This window comes from Xenopus laevis, chromosome 4L (assembly GCF_017654675.1).
Source record: "Xenopus laevis strain J_2021 chromosome 4L, Xenopus_laevis_v10.1, whole genome shotgun sequence".
NCBI lineage: Eukaryota > Metazoa > Chordata > Amphibia > Anura > Pipidae > Xenopus > Xenopus laevis.
Window position 1 is genome coordinate 63,077,013 of NC_054377.1, and position 22,026 is coordinate 63,099,038.

The window sequence follows — 22,026 nt, forward strand, 5'->3', positions numbered from 1 at the left end:
GAGTTCCTTTTTGATGGGCACATCAGTTTGTTTCCAGTATCTAGGGATGAGGAGCCTGGTTGCTGTCAGTATGTGAAAGTATAGATGTACTTTTTTCGGGTATTCATTGAGTTCATAGTTTAGCAGAGCAAGTAATGGTGTTAGTTGTAGATGTGTTGCTTGTTCCAGAATTTGTTCTGTGGCTAGCCATAGCGCCTTGATTTTGGGGCATTTCCACCATATGTGCAGCAGGTTGCCTTCTTCCTTGCAACCTCTCCAGCAAGTTTTAGGAACGTTTGGGTAGTGTTGGTTTAGGTTGGTTGGTGTCTTGTACCATCTATAGAATAATTTTCTGGCATTTTCAATGTGGTTTGTGCATTTTGAAAGTTTGTAAACCGTATTTGCCATTTTTAGCCACTGTGGCGTGGGTATTGTAGTGTGTAGGTCTTGCTCCCATTTTTCAAAATGCTTAGGTTTAGTGTCCATGTTCTCCTCTGTGAGCATCTTGTAGATCTTTGCTATGCCTTTGGGGCTGCGTGGGTTATGGGCCATTAATGTTTCGAACGCTGTGGGTTTTATACTTCCTGCCGTCCTGGTTGTCCCCCAACAGGTGTTTTATCTGGCGGTATTTGTAGAAGTCATGTGTGGGTAGGTTGTATTCACTTGTTAATTGCGCATATGTTTTTATGATTGTGCTTTCATAAAGCTGGCCTATTGTTGTTAAATTAGCGTTTCTCCAATTTGTTGAGTTAAGATTTGGGATAGTTGTTTCTAGCATTTCCACTCCGGCCTGGTGGGCCGGGTAGTTTAGGAGTGGTTTATTTTTGCTGCTACTCAAGTGGTATGGTTGGCTTTGTGATGTTGTGCCGCTGTGTCCATTTTTTTTAGCCCATATTGGGCCTTTGAGTTAAGGAATGTTGTTCTAGCTGGAGCCAGTGTAGATCCTTTGTTGTGAGATTCCATGCTCTCATTTGATCTAATACAGTGGCTTGGTAGTATATTTCTAGGCAAGGTACTCCGAATCCCCCTTCCTGTTTTGCAAGTTGCATATGTTTTTGTTTTATTCTCAGTTTTCGTTTGGCCCATATGAAGTCTTGAATGAGCTTCTGGGCTTTGTGGAAATAAGATTGTGGGATGGCTATCGGCAGTAGTGATTCTACCCAGCCAGGAGGTGTAAAGAGGGGTCCATTTTGCAATAGTTCTTGTACTTCTGTTAGTAGTTTGGGATAGTTTGCCTCATAGGTTTTGGCAATGGTGCTGGACAAGTCCACTCCTAGATAGTTTATAGAGTGTGATTGCCATTGGTACGTGTATTTGGCTTGCAGTTTCCATATATCTTCTTTTGCACATTGGCTACTTTATTGTTACCCACAAAATAGATGAACTGGATAAAATTGCCCTCTGTGTGGTTGATATCAGTAGAACTTAAAAGCCTAGAAAATATATTTTATTATAGTCCAGCTTTTATGTATCAGACTGAAAAGCAAATATCCTTGCTTGCTGCGAGACCCACTTTATGTTTTAAGAAGTGAAAAATAATGGCTACAACAGAATTGGTGGAAAGGGAATAAGGCCACAGGCAATTAGCTATGAGTTTAGCACCAAACTTGTAGTCAGCACCCAATAGGCTTAAACATTTAGCTGGGTGCAAGTCCCACTGCATTCACCCTGCAATCAAAAACATTTTCATTACTTTAAATGCATTTATTGCACATATTTGGCATAGATTCCAGATTGAAAAAAGTTTCAAGTCTTTACTGACTTTTTATCAAGCTAACCACATCCTCTCATTACCACAAATGTGCAATACACATCGCCACCTAGTGGTATTGTAAGCCACATGATTTTTGCAAAACCCAATATGGGTATGGGACCTGAGGTTTTCCTGATAACAGATCTGTCTGTAATTTGCATCTTTATACCTTAAGTCTACAAGACAATCATGTAAGCTTTAAATTAACCCAATAGGCTGATTTTGCCTTCAATACGGATTAATTATAACTTAGTATTGATGAAATACAAAACTGTTTTATTATTACAGAGAAAAAGGAAATCATTTAAAAAATTGTATTATTTGGATAAAATTGAGATGGCCATTCCATAATTCTGAACTTTCTGGATAAAGGGTTTCCAAATAACTGATCCCATACCTATATATGGGTAAAAGAATATCACAAGATAAAACATCCTATCTAAAATAGAAGTTAAATCATATTCCTTGTTCAAACCTTGGGGTAGCAAAGTCTCCAATGTCTTAATCCATTTAGTCTCTCTGCAGAAAAGCTCCACAGTGGCAGATTTTACTCACTGCATCTATTATTTGAAATTTTAATTGAATTACCCATGAAGTCTATGAATTACTTGAGACTGTTTCCCCTTTCCTGGAGGGTAAATGTATTTACTTTCCATACAATTCATACAACAGTTTAGTGTGCAAAATTCAAAAGTTAAATTGTTCTGCAGGGCAAAACCCCTTTGTTTAATTGATCTTACCGGTCCCAATTTGAATTTTATAAAATTAAAACCTAAATTTTGCCATACATTTGGGACATTTACATTCTTCAGTTCCACTCAAATTTTTACTCATACATGGCCAATGTCTCTTTCAAGGGATTTTGTCATGATTTTAATGGTGTACATTTTATTTCTAAATTACACTGTTTACACTGCAAATAATACACTTTTTTTGTAAAGTTTTATTCCTAACCCAACAAGTGTATTTATTTATTTTTTTTTAAAAAAGTTTTTATTTTGCATTTTATAACAACAAATAAACAAACATTATATGGTTTGCGGTTCCATCTTCTTACAAACATTATAGCACAGCTTACATATTTAATACATTTGAGTCCTGTACATTTGCATACACTCTATTTCAGAAAGGTTCTGATCCTGTTAGTCCTAAATCCCTGGAATAGGTGGTGCAGCTAGTTCTGTCACTGTTAGCTTATTATCCCCCTTCATCCTACGGCTCCTCTATGGCTTCTAGCCAATCTCGCCACACTAGATCATACTTCTGGGGACATCCTCTTGCAGTGTAGGTGAGTTGTATTAGGGGGAGTGTTGCTTTAATCAAGTTCAACCAGCCATTAACTGTGGGGGAGAGGGGGGACATCCAATTCCGGAGGATACATTTCCTGGCATAGAACAGTAATGTACGAAAGAGTATTCTCATGGCCGCCCTAGGGGTGACCTCATCTATTACACCGAGAATGCATACCTGAGGAGTTAATAATTGAGGCAGTGCAATTTTATCCTGGATATAGTTGAGAACCTGAGACCAGAAGGCTTGGATTCGGGGGCATGACCAGATAAGATGTAGATAAGATGCCTCTGAGGCCCTACACTTAGGACACTGTGGTGATTCCCGTCGGTTCATACGGAACAGCCTATTTGGGGTTAAGTGGAGTCTATGTAGGATCTTGAACTGGATTAGTCTATCTCTGGTTGAGACGAGGTAGTCATAGGCCCTAGCCGTCGCCTCTTCCCAATCTTCGTCCTCTAGCCCCGGGATGTCTCTGCTCCAGGCTGCACCCGCTGCATGAAATGGAGGTTTAATAGTAGCTAGGAGAAGCGAGTACAGCCTGGTGACAAGTTTTTTGGCGGTGGGGGCTCTAAGGGCTGCTTCTATTTTAGAGGTTGTGAGATCCATGGCGTTGCCTTGAAATTGGGTAGTGGCGGCCTGTCTAAGCTGGAAATAGGAGAACCAGGGAAGAGGCTCCTGGGTTTGGACATGTTTAAATTCAGCCCTAGGGCGCATCGCTCCATCCGTAACCAAGTCCCCTAGTGTACGTAGGCCCCATTGTGGCCATATTTTGTATTCCGCTATGTGCCTCAAGTGTGGGAGTAAGGAATTTCCCCATAGGGGTAGTTGGGGCGACAGAAGAGGTAATGCTAGATTGCAAACTTTAAGTGCTGCCACCCATGCTTTGTATGGGGTGATTATAATTGGGTGGGTGGTGTGTAGATCGGAAGATTTGCGGAATGGGATATATGAGAGGGACTCTATTGAGCTCGCCAAAGTGGCCTGCAATGGGAAATTTGGATTATACGGATCTGGATTAAGCCACCAGTGTATATAGTAAATCTGAGCAGCCAATGAGTAGAAATACCACTGCGGGAGGCCCAATCCCCCTTCGCTAACAGGTGCCCGCAGTTTGGCTCTAGCAAACCTGGGGGGCTTGTTCGCCCAGAGAAACGCTGTTTGGGCCATATCAATAGAGACAAAGAAGGACCGGGGTATGAGAACAGGGGAATTGTGGAAGATGTAGAGGAATTTAGGGAGAAATATAATTTTTAGAAGATTGATTCTGCCCCAGATAGAAATGGGTAGGTTAGCCCACACTTTTAGCTTATCTTTCATAGTGGAGAGAATTGGTTCAAGATTAGAGGGTATAAAGGCGTCTAGATTTCTATGTATCACAATGCCAAGGTATTTGAAGGAATCCACCCAGACCAGAGGGGTGGGAGGAAATAGGTCGGGATTAATGTTGGCGTCAATAGAGAGTATGCTTGATTTTCCCCAATTGATTTTAAGTCCTGAAAATCGCCCAAAGTGGTCCACTATATCCAGGACAGCCTGCAGGGAGTTGCCTGGGTTATCCAGATACAACAGTATGTCATCTGCATATAGAGAGATGCGTTCTTCCACTCTCCCCAGGCGGAGGCCTGTGATATTATTTGCTTGGCGGACCAGGATTGCCAGAGGCTCCACTGCCAGGGCTAAAAGGAATGGTGATAATGGGCATCCCTGTCGGGTGCCCCTATGTAGGTTGAGTGCAGCTGATAGATAGCCATTAGCGTTGACTTTCGCTATCGGCTGTTTGTATAATAGTCGCACCCATCCAATGAATTGGTCCCCCAAGCCAAATCTCCTCAGGATTTCCCAAAGGTATGGCCATTCTATAGAGTCAAATGCTTTAGCCGCATCCAAGGATACTACCACTCGTGAGCCCTGGTTACTATGAGTTGCATGCAAATTTGTAAATAGTCTTCGAACATTCACATCGGTAGATCTATTAGGCATAAATCCAGTTTGGTCTGGTTCAACTATTTCCTGTATAGCTTGCTTAAGTCTGTTGGCCAGGACCTTAGCAAATACCTTGGCATCTGTGTTTAGGAGGGAGATAGGTCGATACGATCCACAATCAAGGGGATCCTTCCCTTCTTTCGGAATAACCACGATCACAGCCTCATTGAAGGAGGGAGGGAGGTGGTCTTCCTCAGTGGCATGTATTATAGTCTTGTGTAGCCAGGGTGAGAGGATCTCACTGGAGGCTTTGTACCAGTCCACCGGAAGGCCATCGGGACCAGGCGTTTTGTTAGATTGAAGGGAGGCTATTGCGTCTTGCACTTCTACTAAAGTAATAGGGGCATTAAGGAGGGCATTTGTATGTGACGATAGTTGAGGAAATTGGATATCATCAAGATAATTTGTTAATTGTTCTGATGAGTAGTTGACTTTTGTGGCGTACAGAGTTTGGTAGTAAGTTGCAAAGGCATCGGCTATCTGAGAGGGGTTTGTTACTATGTTACCTGAGGGGGAGGTAATTCTGGGGATAGTGTTGGATGGACTTTGGGATTTAGAGAGGTATGCTAGGATTTTCCCATTTTTCTCCCCTTTATCGAATGTTCTTTGGGAGGCATAGAGCAACTTTTTTTGCGTCAATTTAACTCTAGCTTCTTCTAGCGCTATTTGTGCTGCCCTAAAGGTGTGGAGTGTATCTGGTCCTACATTTTGGATATAGTTTTCCTCTGCCTCAGTTAGCGTCTTCTGTTTTTCTTCTAGTGCTTGAGTAGCTTCCTTCCTAGCTCCTTTGATTGCTGAGGTAAGTGCTCCCCTCAGCGTGGCTTTACCTGCCTCCCACACAGTCCCCATGCTTGCCGTTCCAGGATTAAGACCCCAATATTCTATAAGGGCTGCCTCATTTGCTTCCTTTATATTAGGTTGTGTTAACCAAATTGGGCTAAGACGCCAGAGACGTTCTCTGGGTCCTGGAATAAGGTCCAGTTTTACCAACAAGGGGGAATGATCAGATACCGCTCTAGGTAAGTATTCTACCGAGTTCACCCAGGGTAACACTTCCGCAGACGCTAGAGCAAGGTCAATACGGGATAGGGTGTTATAGGTAGCTGAGAAGCAGGAAAATTCACTTGTATCAGGATTTCTCCAGCGCCAGAGATCAGTAAGATTCATGGCCTGTGTCCAGAGAGAAAGTCTAGAGGTTGTTTGGGGGCTTGGGGTTAACCTGTCTAGCGAGGGGTTCAATAATGCATTGAAATCTCCCATTAAAAGCAATGGTGCTGATGGAAAATTTGCTAGTTTGCTCATTATATTATCCAATAACGTGCTTTCAAAGGGGGGGGGCATATACACATTAGCTATGGTTAACAGTTGATTGGATATAGTACACCCCAGAAGTACATATCGTCCATAGTGATCAGTAGCGATATCTAGCAATTCGAATTGTATAACTTTGCGAACCAGAATGGAGGTACCCCTGGCATGAGTAGAAAAGGTAGCATGATATGTGTGTGCGCCCCACAGCTTCTTAAGTTCCATTAATCTCTCGCCCACTAGGTGTGTTTCCTGTAGGAGAAGAACATCTGGTACATGCTTCTTGACATAGTCAAACATTAAGGCCCTTTTGAACTTAGAATTCAGACCCCTGACATTAAGTGTATTTATTTTTAGTTGTAATATTGGTGTGTAGACATGCATCTCAGGTCATTTTGCCTGGTCATGTGCTTTCAGAAAGAGCCAATACTGCACTATATAACTGCTTTCTGACAGGCTATTGTTTCTCCTATTCAGTGTAACTGAAGGAGTCTCAGTGGGACATGAGTTTTTACTATTAAGTGCTGTTCTTGTATCTACCAGGGAACTATTATCTGGTTACCTTCCCATTGGTCTGCTGATCGACTGCTGGGGGGGAAGGGAGAGGGTGATACCACTCCAACTTGCAGCGCAGCAGTAAAGAGTGACTCAAGTTTATCAGAGCACAAAAAACATGACTGGGGGCATCTGGGAAACTGGCACTATGTCTAGCCCTATGTCTGATTTCAAAATTAAATCTAAAAATATCCGTTTGATCTTTTGAAAAGTATATTTCAATGCAGAAGTCCGCTGGAGCATCAGAGGGTATCCCTTTAAGATACCTGAAATATGAGAATGTAATGTCTTTTATTTGCTTACGAAGGACAAACTTTTAGGTCTTTCCCTTACATGTGGTGTAAGCAATATTTCCTTATTTATAGCATTCACTTTTTGTCTTTCAGAATCCTTTAATTTGAGTGGAGACACTTGTGTAGCAATTTTTTGGGTAATTTCAGTGATTTTGTCATCACTCTGTGCCTCATTGGAAACAACCTGTTTTATTATAGTATATTGGGATATATATAGATAGAGGTCTAACTGCCATCGATGGAACGATTTATAATGGAGTAGGGTATTCCTATCTGTAGATTTTACATATTAAAACACCCATTCTGTTTATAAATATTTGTATCAAGAAAACTGATTACATTTTTATCACAATTAATCGTAACTGTGTTTACTTCCTGTGCAAATTGCTCTAGCTATATGAAAACATTGTCTGTAAAGTGATTCCACCAAATACAGTGGGCTTTAAATAATAAATTGTTGTACACATATTTTTCCTCAAACAGAGCCATATAGATGGCTCATAATTATGATATAGTTCCAGTTCCAAACATTGAATGACACATTCCTCTCCCACTCTTTGCAGACAGCTTGCACAAAGGTGAACTTCAGTGATTAAATCTGCAACCTGGTCATACCACTCATGAAAGATGCTCACCCCTTAATGGGTAATAGAAGAGACATGATCCTTCAGTCTAGCAGGGATTTTTCAGGATTTATTCTTTCTGCTGACATAAATGCACAAGCTATTCCTCCTCACTGACATTTTTGATGGCATGTTACACATGACAGCTCTATTGCTTAATACCTGTAGGCTGGATGTGGCCCACAAAGCAAATATTTTGTTAACCCCCATACTGCTCCAGCGCACTATAGACCTTTGTATACGTGACAGTATCAATGCTGTCCTCCAGTCATGTGGTGTCAAATAATTGGCCCACAAGGTGTTGCCTATGCTCTTTGGTGCCTGCGGTTGCAGCATCTGTCCAGCAGCAGGTTCTGCCAGAAGATCTCAAATTGGCAGGGATTGATTGTTCTTGTTCAACCCTTGCAGCACTGTTACTACTAATCCGTACAGCAATATATGTATACAGATGAATGTACATCAAGCTGTGGAGCCTACACATGGTATTTTGTTATGTTTCTATTTATTTAGGATTCTAATTTCTTTGAGGCGACCATATTATTGCATTGTATCTTATTTTACAGATGGCGGCCATATATTAATTAAAGGTCCAGCTATTCCAAGTGTGTGTGAAGCGGAACAGCTAAGGGCAAGAAATCTGTATCTCTCTGATGAAAACCAGGCACTATCTGATAAACTTCAGGAACTGAAACAGCAAATAAAAGCCATGAGAATTAAGCTTAAAGAAGTGAAAAATGAAAAAAGAGATCTTTCCCAGTCTATGAAAAAACAGCAGACGGAGGGTATGTTATCACATTACCTCAATAATACACAATTGTTTCCTACAATTAGCACTCGTAGGTCATTTAGAATACAGCCTTCTTATTGCTGGAGGAGCCAGGAGAACAGAGTAAAGCTTTCTTACTTCTCCCGCAGAGAAGATTATTTCTGTAATAAGCAAAATGATATACCTGTCAGCGGTCATCACATTAATCCTGCTGCTTTGATTAATTTGTTCACTTTGTAATGAAGGATCACACTTCAATTAGGAGAATTTCTAATTGTGCTTTTTGTCATTCTTTGTTATATTCTGCTGTTACTGCTTTGCTAATGAGCTATGGCGAGAACTTGAGGTTAGAGCATGTCACAATGAGCTATTGATCCACACTGAATCTGCTCTAATTATGCATATTACTTCATATAGTATTCTATTGGATAGCTAAAATTAACTGCAGCTCCAATTCTGCCGTGTATAAACTAATTTTGTAAGCTTTAGGAGCAAAAATCCAATGACAAGGCAGATCAAGTCAGTTCATTAAATTATTTGTGAATATGTAGGGTCTCTAAGCAATTCTTGAGATATGCAGCAAGACTTCCAACTCCCCTAAAGGATGCAGTTCCGCTAGTTGCAAATACGACATGCTTTCCAGACGAAATTCCCCAGTGGCATGGCTGAGCTGGATGAAACAACCCTAGAGAGATATCCCTTAGACCAGACTTAAATAAACCAATGTCTTGGTACTGCACAATACTGCTCCAAGCTAACCCCAGTCCACTAGGTAAAGCTCAGTTGCAATGGCAGAGGGCTATCCCTTATAAGAGGACATGTGAAAAGATTTCTTGAGGTCTGGTATTTAAACTTACCATTAGTCAGAGTTTTCTTAAACAGTTTATCTTACCTATACCTAATACCTATACTGATGCTTCAGACCTATATCCCAAATGTGGCACTAATGTTGGAACCTTTATTCATGTGTGTTGGGACTTTTTATACAATACTTACTATATTAGTAAGTCTTAAAGGAAAACTATACCCCCAGAATGAATACTTAACCAACAGATTATATCTTATTAAGTGGCCTTAGAATATTACCAAATAAGAATACAGTTGGGTCCATAAATATTTGGACAGAGGCATCTTTATTCTAATTTTGGTTCTGTACATTACCACAATGAATTTTAAATGAAACAACTCTGATGCAGTTGAACTGCAGATTTTCAGCTTTAATTCAGTGACAATCACTTCATTTCAGGGGCTCAAAAGTAATTGACTCACAATTGACTCAAAGGCTATTTCATGGGCAGACATGGGCAATTACTTCATTATGTCATTATCAATTAAGCAGATAAAAGCCCTGGAGTTGATTTGAGGGGGGTGCTTGTATGTGGAAGATTTTGCTGTGACATGCGGTCAAAAGAGCTCTCCATCTTTAAGCTGCAAAAACAGAAAAAAATCTGAGAAATTGTTACAGTATTAGGAGTGGCAAAATCTACAGTTTGATACAAGAAAGAGAGCACTAGTGAACTCGGCAACGCAAAAAAAAAAAAGACCTGCACGTCCAAGGAAGACAACAGTGGTGGATGGTCGCAGAATCATTTCCATGGTGAAGAGAAACTCCTTCACAACAGCCAAACAAGTGAACAACACTCTTCAGGAGGTAGACGTATCAATATCCAAGTCTACCATAAAGAGAAGACTGCATGATAGTAAATTCAGAGGGTGCACTGCAAAGTGCAAGCCACTCATAAGCATCAAGAATAGAAAGGCTAGATTGGACTAAAAAAGCCAGCACAGTTCTGGAAAAACATTCTTTGGACAGATGAAACCAAGATCAACCTCTACCAGAATGAAAGCAAGAAAAAAGTATGGAGAAGGCGTGGAACAGCTCATTATCCCAAGCATGCCATATCATTTTTAAAACATGGTGGAGGCAGTGTGATGGCTTGGGCGTGCATGGCTGCTGAAATCCAGCTAAATGCAGTCAAATTGATTGGGAGGTTTCATAATACAGATAGACAATGACCCAAAACATACAACCAAAGCAACCCAGGAGTTTATTTAAGCAAAGAAGTGGAATATTCTTGAATGGCCAAGTCAGTCACCTGATCTGAACCCAATTGAGTATGCATTTCACTTGTTGAAGACAAAACTTCGGACAGAAAGGCCCACAAACAAACAGAAATAATTGCCCTTTTACATATTTTTCCCTTGAGCCACCATTTTATGATATCTTCTATGAGAGATCACCTGACCAGAAATAACAAAGCTCTTACTGTAATATGAAGAAGTGTAAGAGTAAAAGCCAGGACTTTGTCCATTAATTGGCTGATGGGAACTAACATGTATGTGTTCCTTTGGTTTGTTTGTGTGCACCGTGAAATGAATGATCCCGGGGGACAGCACATATTACTTAAATTGGCAATTTTCTATTTACAATTACCCAATGAGACATACTACTAAAAAAAGTACATTTTTATGAAAATTGTCTATTTAGATGAAGCAGGGTCTTACACATGAGCTGTTTTATGTTCTCAAATAAAAAGTCCAAGGGTTGCAGTCGAGAAAGAAATACTAATTTGGTCACCCCACTTTTTGTAAAATTACATAGTCACAAGATACAAGTGACACAAAAAACTACTCTTTAAAATGTTAATGTACATTACAAGTTACCTATAGGTCACGTTGATCATTTATTTACTGATAGGGCTGCTTTTGTAAATAATTATTACTTGAAGTTATGTGAATTTTGCCAACCTGACTGTCCCTTCTCAACCTGTCAGCATTGCACAAATATGGCAGCCCTCTCATAAAGGAACATAGGGGATCAGATGAAGCATGGGGCAAATATTTTTATGGAAAAGTTATAAATCACATACAAAGGTAATGTTATGATAAATGTAAAAACAGGGTTCATTTCTTGTGTATCTCTTTAAAATGAAAAAATATGATCTTTGTGCTTGAAAATAACGTGTATTGTTTAGAATGCTAGGAAAATTCATTTAGGCACCTCAACCTTAATGTTCTGTTTTTGACACCTATTGTCTAAGTGTTAGAATTTACACTAACAAATAATAATTCTTGAACTGTTGCCTAACATTTTTTTTTAATTATTTCATTTGTTTCGTTATTTTTTCCTTTTAAGCTGATGCAGCAGAACTGGCATCTCTAAGAGAACAGGCACAAGAATTAGTTGATGAAAATGATGCACTAAAAACTACAGTCTACCGGCTAAATGTGGAACTGAGTCGTTATCAAACTAAGTTTCGGCCTCTGTTAAAGGAAGAGGTATTGTCTGTTTTTCAGTTCACGAATTGTAAATAATACTGTACCGTAATTTACACATGGCAGGCAGGCAGGCTCGTTTTAGTTACCTTCCATAAATATTCTCCAATCAGACCACATGTTTAACACTTGCGGCATTTAAACTTCACCATTTTCAGTAGGTGCACCTATATAGAGTATTTTAGTAACTTTTGTTAGTAGTGTTTTGTTAATCATCAGAGCATAGGACAGTGGAGGGAAGAAAGAAAGACACCTTACACAAGCAGACAAAATATGGGGCCCTGCATACCTCTATGGGTACATACTAAAGTACTTTTTGGGGGTTATTTACTAAACCTTGATTTTTTTTTCTGGTTGAGGTTTTTTGGGGGGAAAGCTCAACATTTTTCATGGAGTTATACCTCAAAGCTGCTAACAGTCCGATTTCAAAAATCCTCCATCTCAAATGTGCCATGGTCATGTAGATGTCAATGGCAGATGTCCCTTTTACAATTTGAAGATATTGTGATCTGTGTTGGGTTTCATCTGATAACCTGAAAAACTTGGGGTTTTTGGGGCGATAACCCGAAAAAAATCGAGCAATTCGGGCGTCACATCTGAAAAATTTGTATGATGCGAGTTATCGCTCGATTATATCTTTGAGTCTTTCCCGGCAACAATTGTTTTCAGTTATTTTAGTAAGTTAAAATCATGAATGGCAGTTTGGTCAAGCTTGGTTTAATAAAAGATGAGATAAATTTGAGTTTTAGTAAATAACCCCCCCCCCTAATCGCATTCATGTTCCATTAATGCCATTAATTACTTGTCAACAGTGGTGACCACAAATTAAGAATGCTGAAGTGAGTTTTTGAGAGGTGCCTGACACCAACAATGTCTGCTGTATGTAGGAGTTATGAGGCCATTTCTATTGCAAATATGATTTAGCTGAGTAGACAAATCATCATCATCACTCAATGTGCATCTCATTTTACACTATAAAGAGAGAGAAGCTCCACTGGCATTTGCCAGAATTAGCAGGTAGGGTGTCTGCAACAGCATCACATTGGTCTGCTGTAAGACTTCTCTGTGCTCATCTGCCTCTTTAATCCCATCAGGTCAGATATATTTTGTTTCTAAATATCATTCAAGCTGGGTCAAAGCATTTTTTTTTATACAAGTAGTGGTGGGTGAATCTGAACTATTTCGGTTCACCGAAAACTCACATAACCACGAAAAAAATTTTTTGACATTCAACAATTTTTTTCACTCATTGGAGTCTATGGGCAGTTTTTTTTCACAACAAAACCTGGCAAAAAATTCACTCATCACTACAAATGAGAAAATAGTAACTTCTTATAAATTAGGCTTCAACGGTGAAATGCACCTATTTGTGTGGAACTCATTTTATGTCAGACCACACCGATTGTATCAGCCAATCGGCTACAGTGCAGCATTGTTTTGTTGGGGTGCGTTGGAATCCTAACACTATAGGAGGACTGGTAATTAAAGGATTTAATGAAAGTGTGTTGTGCTATCATTTTAAAAAGTATAGCTGTTGCTTCTTAAATCTGTTGAAATGAACACTGTTATTATGGTTACTTTTTGTGCCTCCTGAACGGTATAGTGCAGTGATCCCCAACCAGTGGTTAGCAACATGTTGCTCAACAAACCCTTGGATGTTGCTCCTAGTGTCCTCAAAGCAGGTGCTTATTTTTGAATTCCTGGTTTGGAGACCGTTTTGGTTGCTTTGAAACCAGGAGTTCTGCAAAAAAGAGTCTCCTGTAGGCTGCCAGTCCACATAGGGGCTACCCAATAGCCAATCACAATACTTATTTGGCTCCTCCAGGGACTTTTTTATGCTTGTGTTGCTCTTTTTACATTTGAATGTGGCTCACGGGTAAAAAAAAAAGTTAGGGATTCCCTGGTCTAGAGTTTCTCCTTCTAAATTACTGTTACTTCTCTTTTAAAGCAAACTCCTTATGAAATATCCCAAAAACACTGGTAATACTGGGATGAGGGCACAGCTACTTCTATTATTATTATTAGTAGTAGTAGTAGTAGTAGTAGCAGTAGCAGTAGCAGCAGCAGCAGCAGCAGCAGCAGCAGAAAGAGAAAATTATGCCCCTATAATTATTTTATGGTTTTACTTTATCTGATATTTAATGTTCATCAGAATGGCTAAAAACACATTGCTGCATTATATGTATATCTAAATGTGACTCTAATTAGTCTCATCCACCACTGTTTTTAATGATGCTGAAATGTTTTGTTTTTTAAGTTTTGTTTTTCAGTCTGCTTTTGATTTTGGTCTTTTATTATAAATAATTCAAAGCAAGTTTCCGTCACACAGTGCATTGCTGGTGTATGAATATAATCTGCCTTTTGACTATAACAAGCAGTGAAATATTTTTAAGGCTTGTTTTGATATTGCTTCAAACTTCATTTGAGATACTTGTAAAATAAATTGTACCGGGAAGTGAGAAAAGGTTTTTTTCCATAATGATATTTGTTTGTGATTCTATACAGTGTCAAAGCAGCATGAAATTGCTGAAAATATACATTTTATGGTTAAAGCACCTAACAACTTTATTGACATGTACAGGACCCTGACCTCAAGCCAACAGAATATCTGATTGCTAAACATCAGTACTAAATCTCACGAAGGGTAGAACTAAATGGGCGATTTAGCTGCGACGAAACGCTGGCGTCAAGTCGGATGCCCCGGAAATAAGGTATGCATCCGACAGTCGTGTTGTGTTGGATGCATGCTGCGACTACATCCGACGTTCCTACAACGTTCCTACAACTAACCTTATCTTCGTCGCATCTGACTTGACGCCATCGTTTCGTCACGTGGCGTCAGATCGGAGCTAAATTGCCCATGTTGTTCTATCCTAATGCTGTTGTGGCTGAATGGAAGACATTCTCACCAATTTTTTTACATCTAGTGGGAAGCCTATACAGGTAGAATGGTTTTACATCCAATAAGGATTAATTATATCTTAGTTTGAATTGAGTACAGTGTACTGTTTTATTATAGAGAAAAAGGAAATCATTTTTCAAAAATTTGATTATTTGGATAAAATGGGTCTGTGGGAGATGCCCATTCCATAATTCAGAGCTTTCTGGATAATGGGTTTCCGGATAACGGATCCCATACCTGTACCAGCAAAAGCAGACCTGACTTTGTTACTGTCCGTAGTTTTTAAATTTAATATTGGTTATGGTTAGATAGGTGCCCAAACATTTAAGGCCATATAGTGTATGTAAGAAAGGATAGATGGAAATAAAAATGGGCGCAGGTTGGGAAATACCCGACCCACACATCACTACTATTTATGTATTTACACTTATATCTGGCAATGTGCGTCTGTGAAAAAATGGAATTTTAAGCATTACATAGGGTATGACCAATGGAAAGAACAATTTCAGGGGACATCCTCTTATCCAGGAGGAGGTTGTTAACTGATGTATGTTCAAAAAAATGCAGATACCCTCGACTAATCTGATCAATGGGTATCAATAGTACAACAATAGAACAATGCAAGAAACAACATATTTTACTTAATTTCCAGTGTATCTTGCTTTTGCGATCTCTACATAGCTCAAGGGCCAGAAACAGCATATTTTACTTAATTTCCAGTGTATCTTGCTTTTGCGATCTCTACATAGCTCAAGGGAACCCTGTAGGTTGGCAAGATATACCTAGAGACACCCCGATTTTCATATGGTCAACTTTATGTTTCATGTTTAAATAATGGAACTGGAAATAATCTGATAATATCTGTGCCTGATTTGAAAGATAATCTTCAGCCTCTTTTACAGTGTAACATATTCTAAATCGAAATGTTGGTCTGTACATTTTTTGCTGTAAAGGTGATTGAAGATTACCTTGTTGCTTAGAACAGTTCTCTCAGGATTTGTTTTAAAAAAAATAAAGGGAAGGTTTATTGAAAGATCATATATCTGTGTGTGTGTGTATATGTGACATAATATAATCATAAACTCCTTGTTGATGCTTGCCTCTTGGCACCATCCATAATAACACGAAGGGAGCAAGTGACCTAGATTTCTCTACTTGCAATAACAGCCATTTTCAAATGTGTAATTTAATTAACATTTATGAAAATGACTCCGTAGCTGAAAACCTGGGTTGCATAATGATTCCTAATGAAATGAAGTCATAACACGACTTGAAATATTGGCATTAGACTAACTTACATACTAAATCTATGTAACATTGTTGAAGAATTGCTGCTTGACTTGTTTTAAGCTTTTTATAGCAGTTCATCTTCAACAGAAGCGGAAAGCTTACTGAACCGTGATTGAGAGTTTCTTTTCTCTAAGCTGTTTACACTAGAGAAGAGGGGCATTTTATTGAAGTCCCTATGCTACCTTCTAATTCGTTGCGACAGCAAATCCCACAATGTTCCTCCCACAAGAAACCGCTTTTGACTTCTAATTTTCAGAGCAATCTTCATCCTGACTCTTGCAAAGGGATGCTGCAAAGCCAAGTCTTGCCAATAATTTATAGTTGATTGTGTTTTTAACATTTCATCAGTTGTAGTTTCATACAGGCTTTTTTTTATTGCTTGGGGGAAAGAGTGGTTTGATATTATAATATTAAGCATGAATTGTAGAAGTCTTTGAAGCCATGCTTACATTCATTTGTAAGAACATGAAATGGAACCTTCCATTGAGAACCTCTTCCCCTTTCTTTTAAAATATCAATCTGCTTTACCTTTCCTTGTTCATAATCTTTTCCTCTTCAGTAGTGGATATACCGTTTATTAATATCTTGTAAGGTTGAAATAATCCTTAAATTATACAATGTTAAAAGCCAAATTTAGATAATTATTAAGAATATATATGGTTGAAACTATATTTTATGATTGTATGTACTTTTATAAGTAGGTATGCTTTGTTGTCTCAAGAATGATTTGTCATGCAAGTGAATTCTACATTTTCTGCCAAAGCTGCCGATATCCAGTTAGAAATATTAGAATTCTAATGGGTTTTGCTTCCCATAAGGATTAATTACATCTTAGTTGGGATCAAGTAGAAGCTACTGTTTTGTTATTACAGAGAAAAAGGAAATAATTTTCAAAAATTTGGATTATTTGATTGTAATGGAGTCTATGGGAAATGTTCATTTTTTCTGGATAACTGGTTTCCAGATAACAGATCCCATACCTGTATATATGTATGGACACCTGTTATTCAGAAAGCTTCAAAATACAGGAATGCTATTTGCCAAAAAATACACTTTTGCCCCCACTGGAAGAAATAACCTCAAGTAGTCATATTTATATAACTGTCTACCAGTTTTTGACATTGAAGAATTATTTTCAAGATTTGCCATGATAGTGTATTTGATTTTTCACAGGACTGTGTATTAGGAGGAAAAAATGGAGTAAACATTTTTTACACACCAAGTATCAATTTGTATTTTTATGGTATGTTAAGCAACACACAGGCCAATGCAGTGCCTGCAAGTGGAGCTACACAATCGAATGATGGGAGCAAAACGTAGGTGGAGAAAATACTCCCTATGTGCCCCTAGCTTTATCTGTGAATTGGTAATCCATTATCTACCTGACATGGAACAGATATGGAATAAAAACCATAGACTTTCCATGTTTAAAACAATAGGCAAAAGTATGATAACCACAAACCCTATTTATTAAACTCATTAAACAAAGAGTTTATACTGCCCTTAAATACCAAACAGCTGGCCAAAAAAATATTAAATTGTGGGCCTGAATACTTTTTTATACCACTTTCCATTTTTTGTCATTTTTTAATGATATAAAAAAATTTATTTTAAGGGACAGATTCATCAAAACATGAGCTTACAACATGCTCAGAAAAATGAACCATCTATCTATTAATTACTGTGGATTTTTTAGAAGCTTATTTTCGAAAAGTGAACTTTAATTCCATAGGAATGAAAAGAAAGCGTTTTGCTCTTATCTCACATTTTGATAAATCTGCCCTTAAAGGAGAAGGAAACCCTCTGGGCGCAAAACCCCTCCCCCCTCCCCTGTGTTGCCTCCTCCCCCCTGGCCTACTTGTCCCCCTGGGCAAATGGCCCTAACTTGTTACTCACCCCTCTGCGCAGGTCCTGTCCACAGAGTTCACAGTCGCCATCTTCTCCTACGCGGGTCTTCTTCCTGCTTTGACCGGCGTCTTCTGGCGCATGCGCAGTAGGAACAGTTACCAGTACGGCTCTACTGCGCATGCGCCAAATGTCACAAAGTTTTCCGATTTCATTCGTGACATTCGGCGCATGCGCAGTAGATCCGTACCGGTAACTGTTCCTACTGCACATGCGCCAGAAGACGCCGGTCAAAGCAGGATGGAGACGCGCTTGGGAGAAGATGGCGACTGTGAACTCCGTGGACAGGACCTGCGCAGAGGGGTGAGTAACAAGTTAGGGGCATTTGCCCAGGGGGACAGGTAGGCCAGGGGGGAGGAGGAAGGGGGGGCAACACAGGGGAGGGGGGGAGGGGTTTTGCGCCCAGGGGGTTTCCTTCTCCTTTAAGTATCAGTGCTTAGAAATATAAATGTATTATTTAGTAATATGAGAGAATTGATCAAGAAACTCAGTACTTTTGCCATGGTGCTGTATATAGATAACTGATTTGCTTTCTTTTTTCTTTTACAACTTTTCAGAAAGTAAAGCTAGGCAGTTTGCCTCAAAAGGGACCTCCACCTCCCTGGCTGGTAAGTTAGAATTTCCAGGTGAAATATGATGTAGTAAAAGATCTATTTAATGAAAACCTATGACCCCTTGCATGCTTAAAGGAATTGTTCATTATAAAAATAAAAACTGGGTAAATAGGCTGTGCAAAATAAAAAAAAAATGTTTCTAATATAGTTAGGCAAAAATATAATCTATAAAGTGACTGGATGTCTAACATAATAGAACAGAACACTATTTCCTGCTTTTCAGCTGTCTTGGTTTCCACTGACTGGTTACCCTGGTTACCAAGTAGTAACCAATCAGTGACTTGAGGGGGGTCATGTGGGTCATAATTTTTGCTTTTAAATCTGAGCTGAATGCTAAGGATTAATTGCAAACTCTCTGAACAATTATCTCCCATGTGGCCCCCCTTCAAGTTGCTGACTCAGAGTTAGAGAGCTGAAAAGCAGGAAGTAGTGTACTGCTCTATTATCCAGTCACTCCAGCCTTTATAGATTCGATTTTTGCCTAACTAACTATATTAGAAACATTTTTTATTTTGCATAGCCTATCTGTTTACCTAGTTTTTATTTTTACACTAAACGGTTCCTTTAAGTGTGCTCAAGCTGTGTCTAGAATCAAGGTTGCAGATACCAGAAACCATGGTAGTAATGGTCACTCTCCAATATGCAGCATCATGGGATAAGCAACATTATGAATAAGTATTCATCATGCCATAGTTCGTCAACACCCTGGGTTTCCTTCCTTTGCTTTTAGCCCACTTTGAGAACCACTGTCTTTAGTTAATGTGGACATCACTCCAGTAGAGTAGCTTTAAAGTTTTGTTTTGGTGTATGTGAACTGTTTTATTTATATTCTATTTTGTTTTCTGTTCTCTCTCCCAGCTGGATATGAAATATTTATCACCGCTGTTGCTTGCATATGAAGACAGAATGAGGGAAAAAGATGATTTAATCATTTCATTTGAGGTGGGATGTTCGTGTGATGTTCTATCCCGGGGCCTCTAACAATGTTGTAGAATATTTTTGGCTTAATACTGGTAACATTACAGGAAAAAATGTTTCTTGTTCAATTCCTTATGGTATTTTTACCTATTTTGATATTAAATTGATTGTATGAGATTTGGTCCACAGGTACAGGCAGGTCGAAGCATTTTGGTGCATGTTGTCTTAAAATGTGCAAAATCACCCCATTTCCGGTTAATATAGTCCTTCACCTTATCTCAATAATTCAGTAGATGGGTAATGATACCAATAGGCGCAGGGATTCTGCTGCAAGGTGCCTTTATTAGCAAAACAACATGTTTCGAGCTTAACAGCTCTTTATCAAGTGTGATCACACGAGCTGTTAAGCTCGAAACATGTTGTTTTGCTAATAAAGGCACCTTGCAGCAGAATCCCTGCGCCTATTGGTATCATTACCCATCTACTGAATTATTGACTACATTGCTCTGGATGGAAGCAAGGGTTCCTGATACCTGAATAATATAAGAAAGTATAAATATAACAGTGGACATTGACATTACCTTATCTCCTGTTCATGCCCCACTGTCCAAGTTTAGCTTCTACGCTCATTTGGATTGTCTACATAAAAATAATAGTAAATTTGTCTAATTTATTTTGCTATAGGTTCTTATTTTAAACATTAATTATTTTCTAGTATCATATCACCTGCAAGTTTTGGCATTAATGCTAGTGAAGTATTTTATCATTGGTTGTTAAATGTGAAGCACTTTACAGTCTGGTACACACACCACACACACACACACACACACCACACACACATATGTGTGTGTGTGTGTGTGTATGTATATATATATATATATATATATATATATATATATATATATATATATATATATATATATATGTATATGTGTGTGTGTGTATTTATATATATATATATATATATATATGTGTGTGTGTATATATATACATATATATATATATATATATATGTGTGTGTGTATATATATATATATATATATATATATATATATATATATGTATATATGTATATATGTATATATATATATATATATATATATATATATAAATGTTGAAGTGCTTTATTTTCATCCTCAGATGATGACCTATATACACAAAACTGAGATCTTTATAATATTATACACTTTCAATGATAATGGTTAATGTAACCACAAAGCAAATTGAACTCCATGTCTTCAAAAGATGCAGAGGTAGAGTCGGTGTGATTGGAGTGATCCTTTGTAATAATCTTTTCCTAAAAGATTGATTTAGAGGGTCCTCAGAATAAATGACTGTACCTAGGTTTAAATGGCAAGAAATGGATTTGCAATTTCCATCCCTTTTTCAGAATTTACAGAAGACTAATTTAAAAACATTAAAGATTTCTTATTAAGGTTTTATGCCTCTGAGAAGAAGCAATTTTCTTCTATTGTTATCTGTCACACTCAGTCGTGATATTTTTTTAAAAGGCGAATTTAAACTAATTAATATGGGTTTTTTCCCAGATTTTAAATAAATGATACTGTATTTGTTGATGGTGGAAGCAAACCATTTTAAAGCTTTCATTCATTCCACTACAACATTTATGTTTAACATGATCATTTACAGTGCCCAAGTGGGACTTGGCCCAGTACTGAGCATTTTACAGACACAGTGGGGCTCATTTATAAACACTGAGCAAATTTGCACCTGGGAACTAACCCATAGCAACCAATCAGCTGCATGTTGAACAATGAAAGTAAACATTTGATTTGGTTGCTATGCATTAATTTCCAGCTGCAGATTTGCCCAGTGCTTATAAGTGAGCCCAAGTGATTCATTGGACAAGCTCAAATTCATCCATCCTACAAAGGTGCCCAACAAATTTGAGGTCTTTCAGTCTTGTGGCTCTGATCATTTCTGTGGTTCCAGTTCTGTTCCTTGTTTCGTTCTCAATTACTTTCACTTCCATTACACTTCATTTAGAAGGTGCCCGGAAGCAGCACGAGCAGACACATTGGTGAATGTGCCAATTTATTTTACCCTTTCAATTCTGCCAGAAAAATATCTGGTGTATTCTTATGAGAACTGGGTTTTTAAAAGGAAACCCTACAGGAAGACAGAATCTGTAATACATACCTAAATGAAATGTTCATGTTCACAATACACAACATGGATTGGACTATATAGTGCACTGATATTTCAGTAGCTCAGTAGGTGATACTGGACTTCAGAAACCACTGGTTTTCATTCAAAAACAATCTGGCAGGAGTTTTCTTAGAATTCCACATGAAATAAAATGCCAAAAATGAACCTTATTATGCCCAGAAAACAACGAGGTGCTGTTTTTATCACAAGTAAACATTTTTATTTATTAGCGTTTGACATTCAGTATCTTTAAAGCTGTGTCACATTATGAAAAGGTCAGCTAGGATAAATATGTAAGCTTGTGGAGGGCCTCTAGAGATGATTAAAGTCATGTTAACTGTAATTTAGAACATAAACTACAGATATCAATATTTAGATTTTGTAACCAAGATACTGCAG

General features: G+C 38.4%; 1 protein-coding gene across 1 annotated transcript in view; it reads left to right on the forward strand.

Moving 5' to 3' along the window:
* cep89.L (centrosomal protein 89 L homeolog) overlaps window positions 1-22,026 on the forward strand; it is a 77,510-nt gene that overhangs the window by 18,304 nt on the left and 37,180 nt on the right. The window contains exons 7-10 of the mRNA XM_018258026.2: window positions 8,351-8,569; window positions 11,690-11,832; window positions 18,484-18,534; window positions 19,399-19,482. Of these exons, the coding sequence (XP_018113515.1) occupies window positions 8,351-8,569; window positions 11,690-11,832; window positions 18,484-18,534; window positions 19,399-19,482 (497 nt within the window). The remainder of the gene's footprint in view (window positions 1-8,350; window positions 8,570-11,689; window positions 11,833-18,483; window positions 18,535-19,398; window positions 19,483-22,026) is intronic.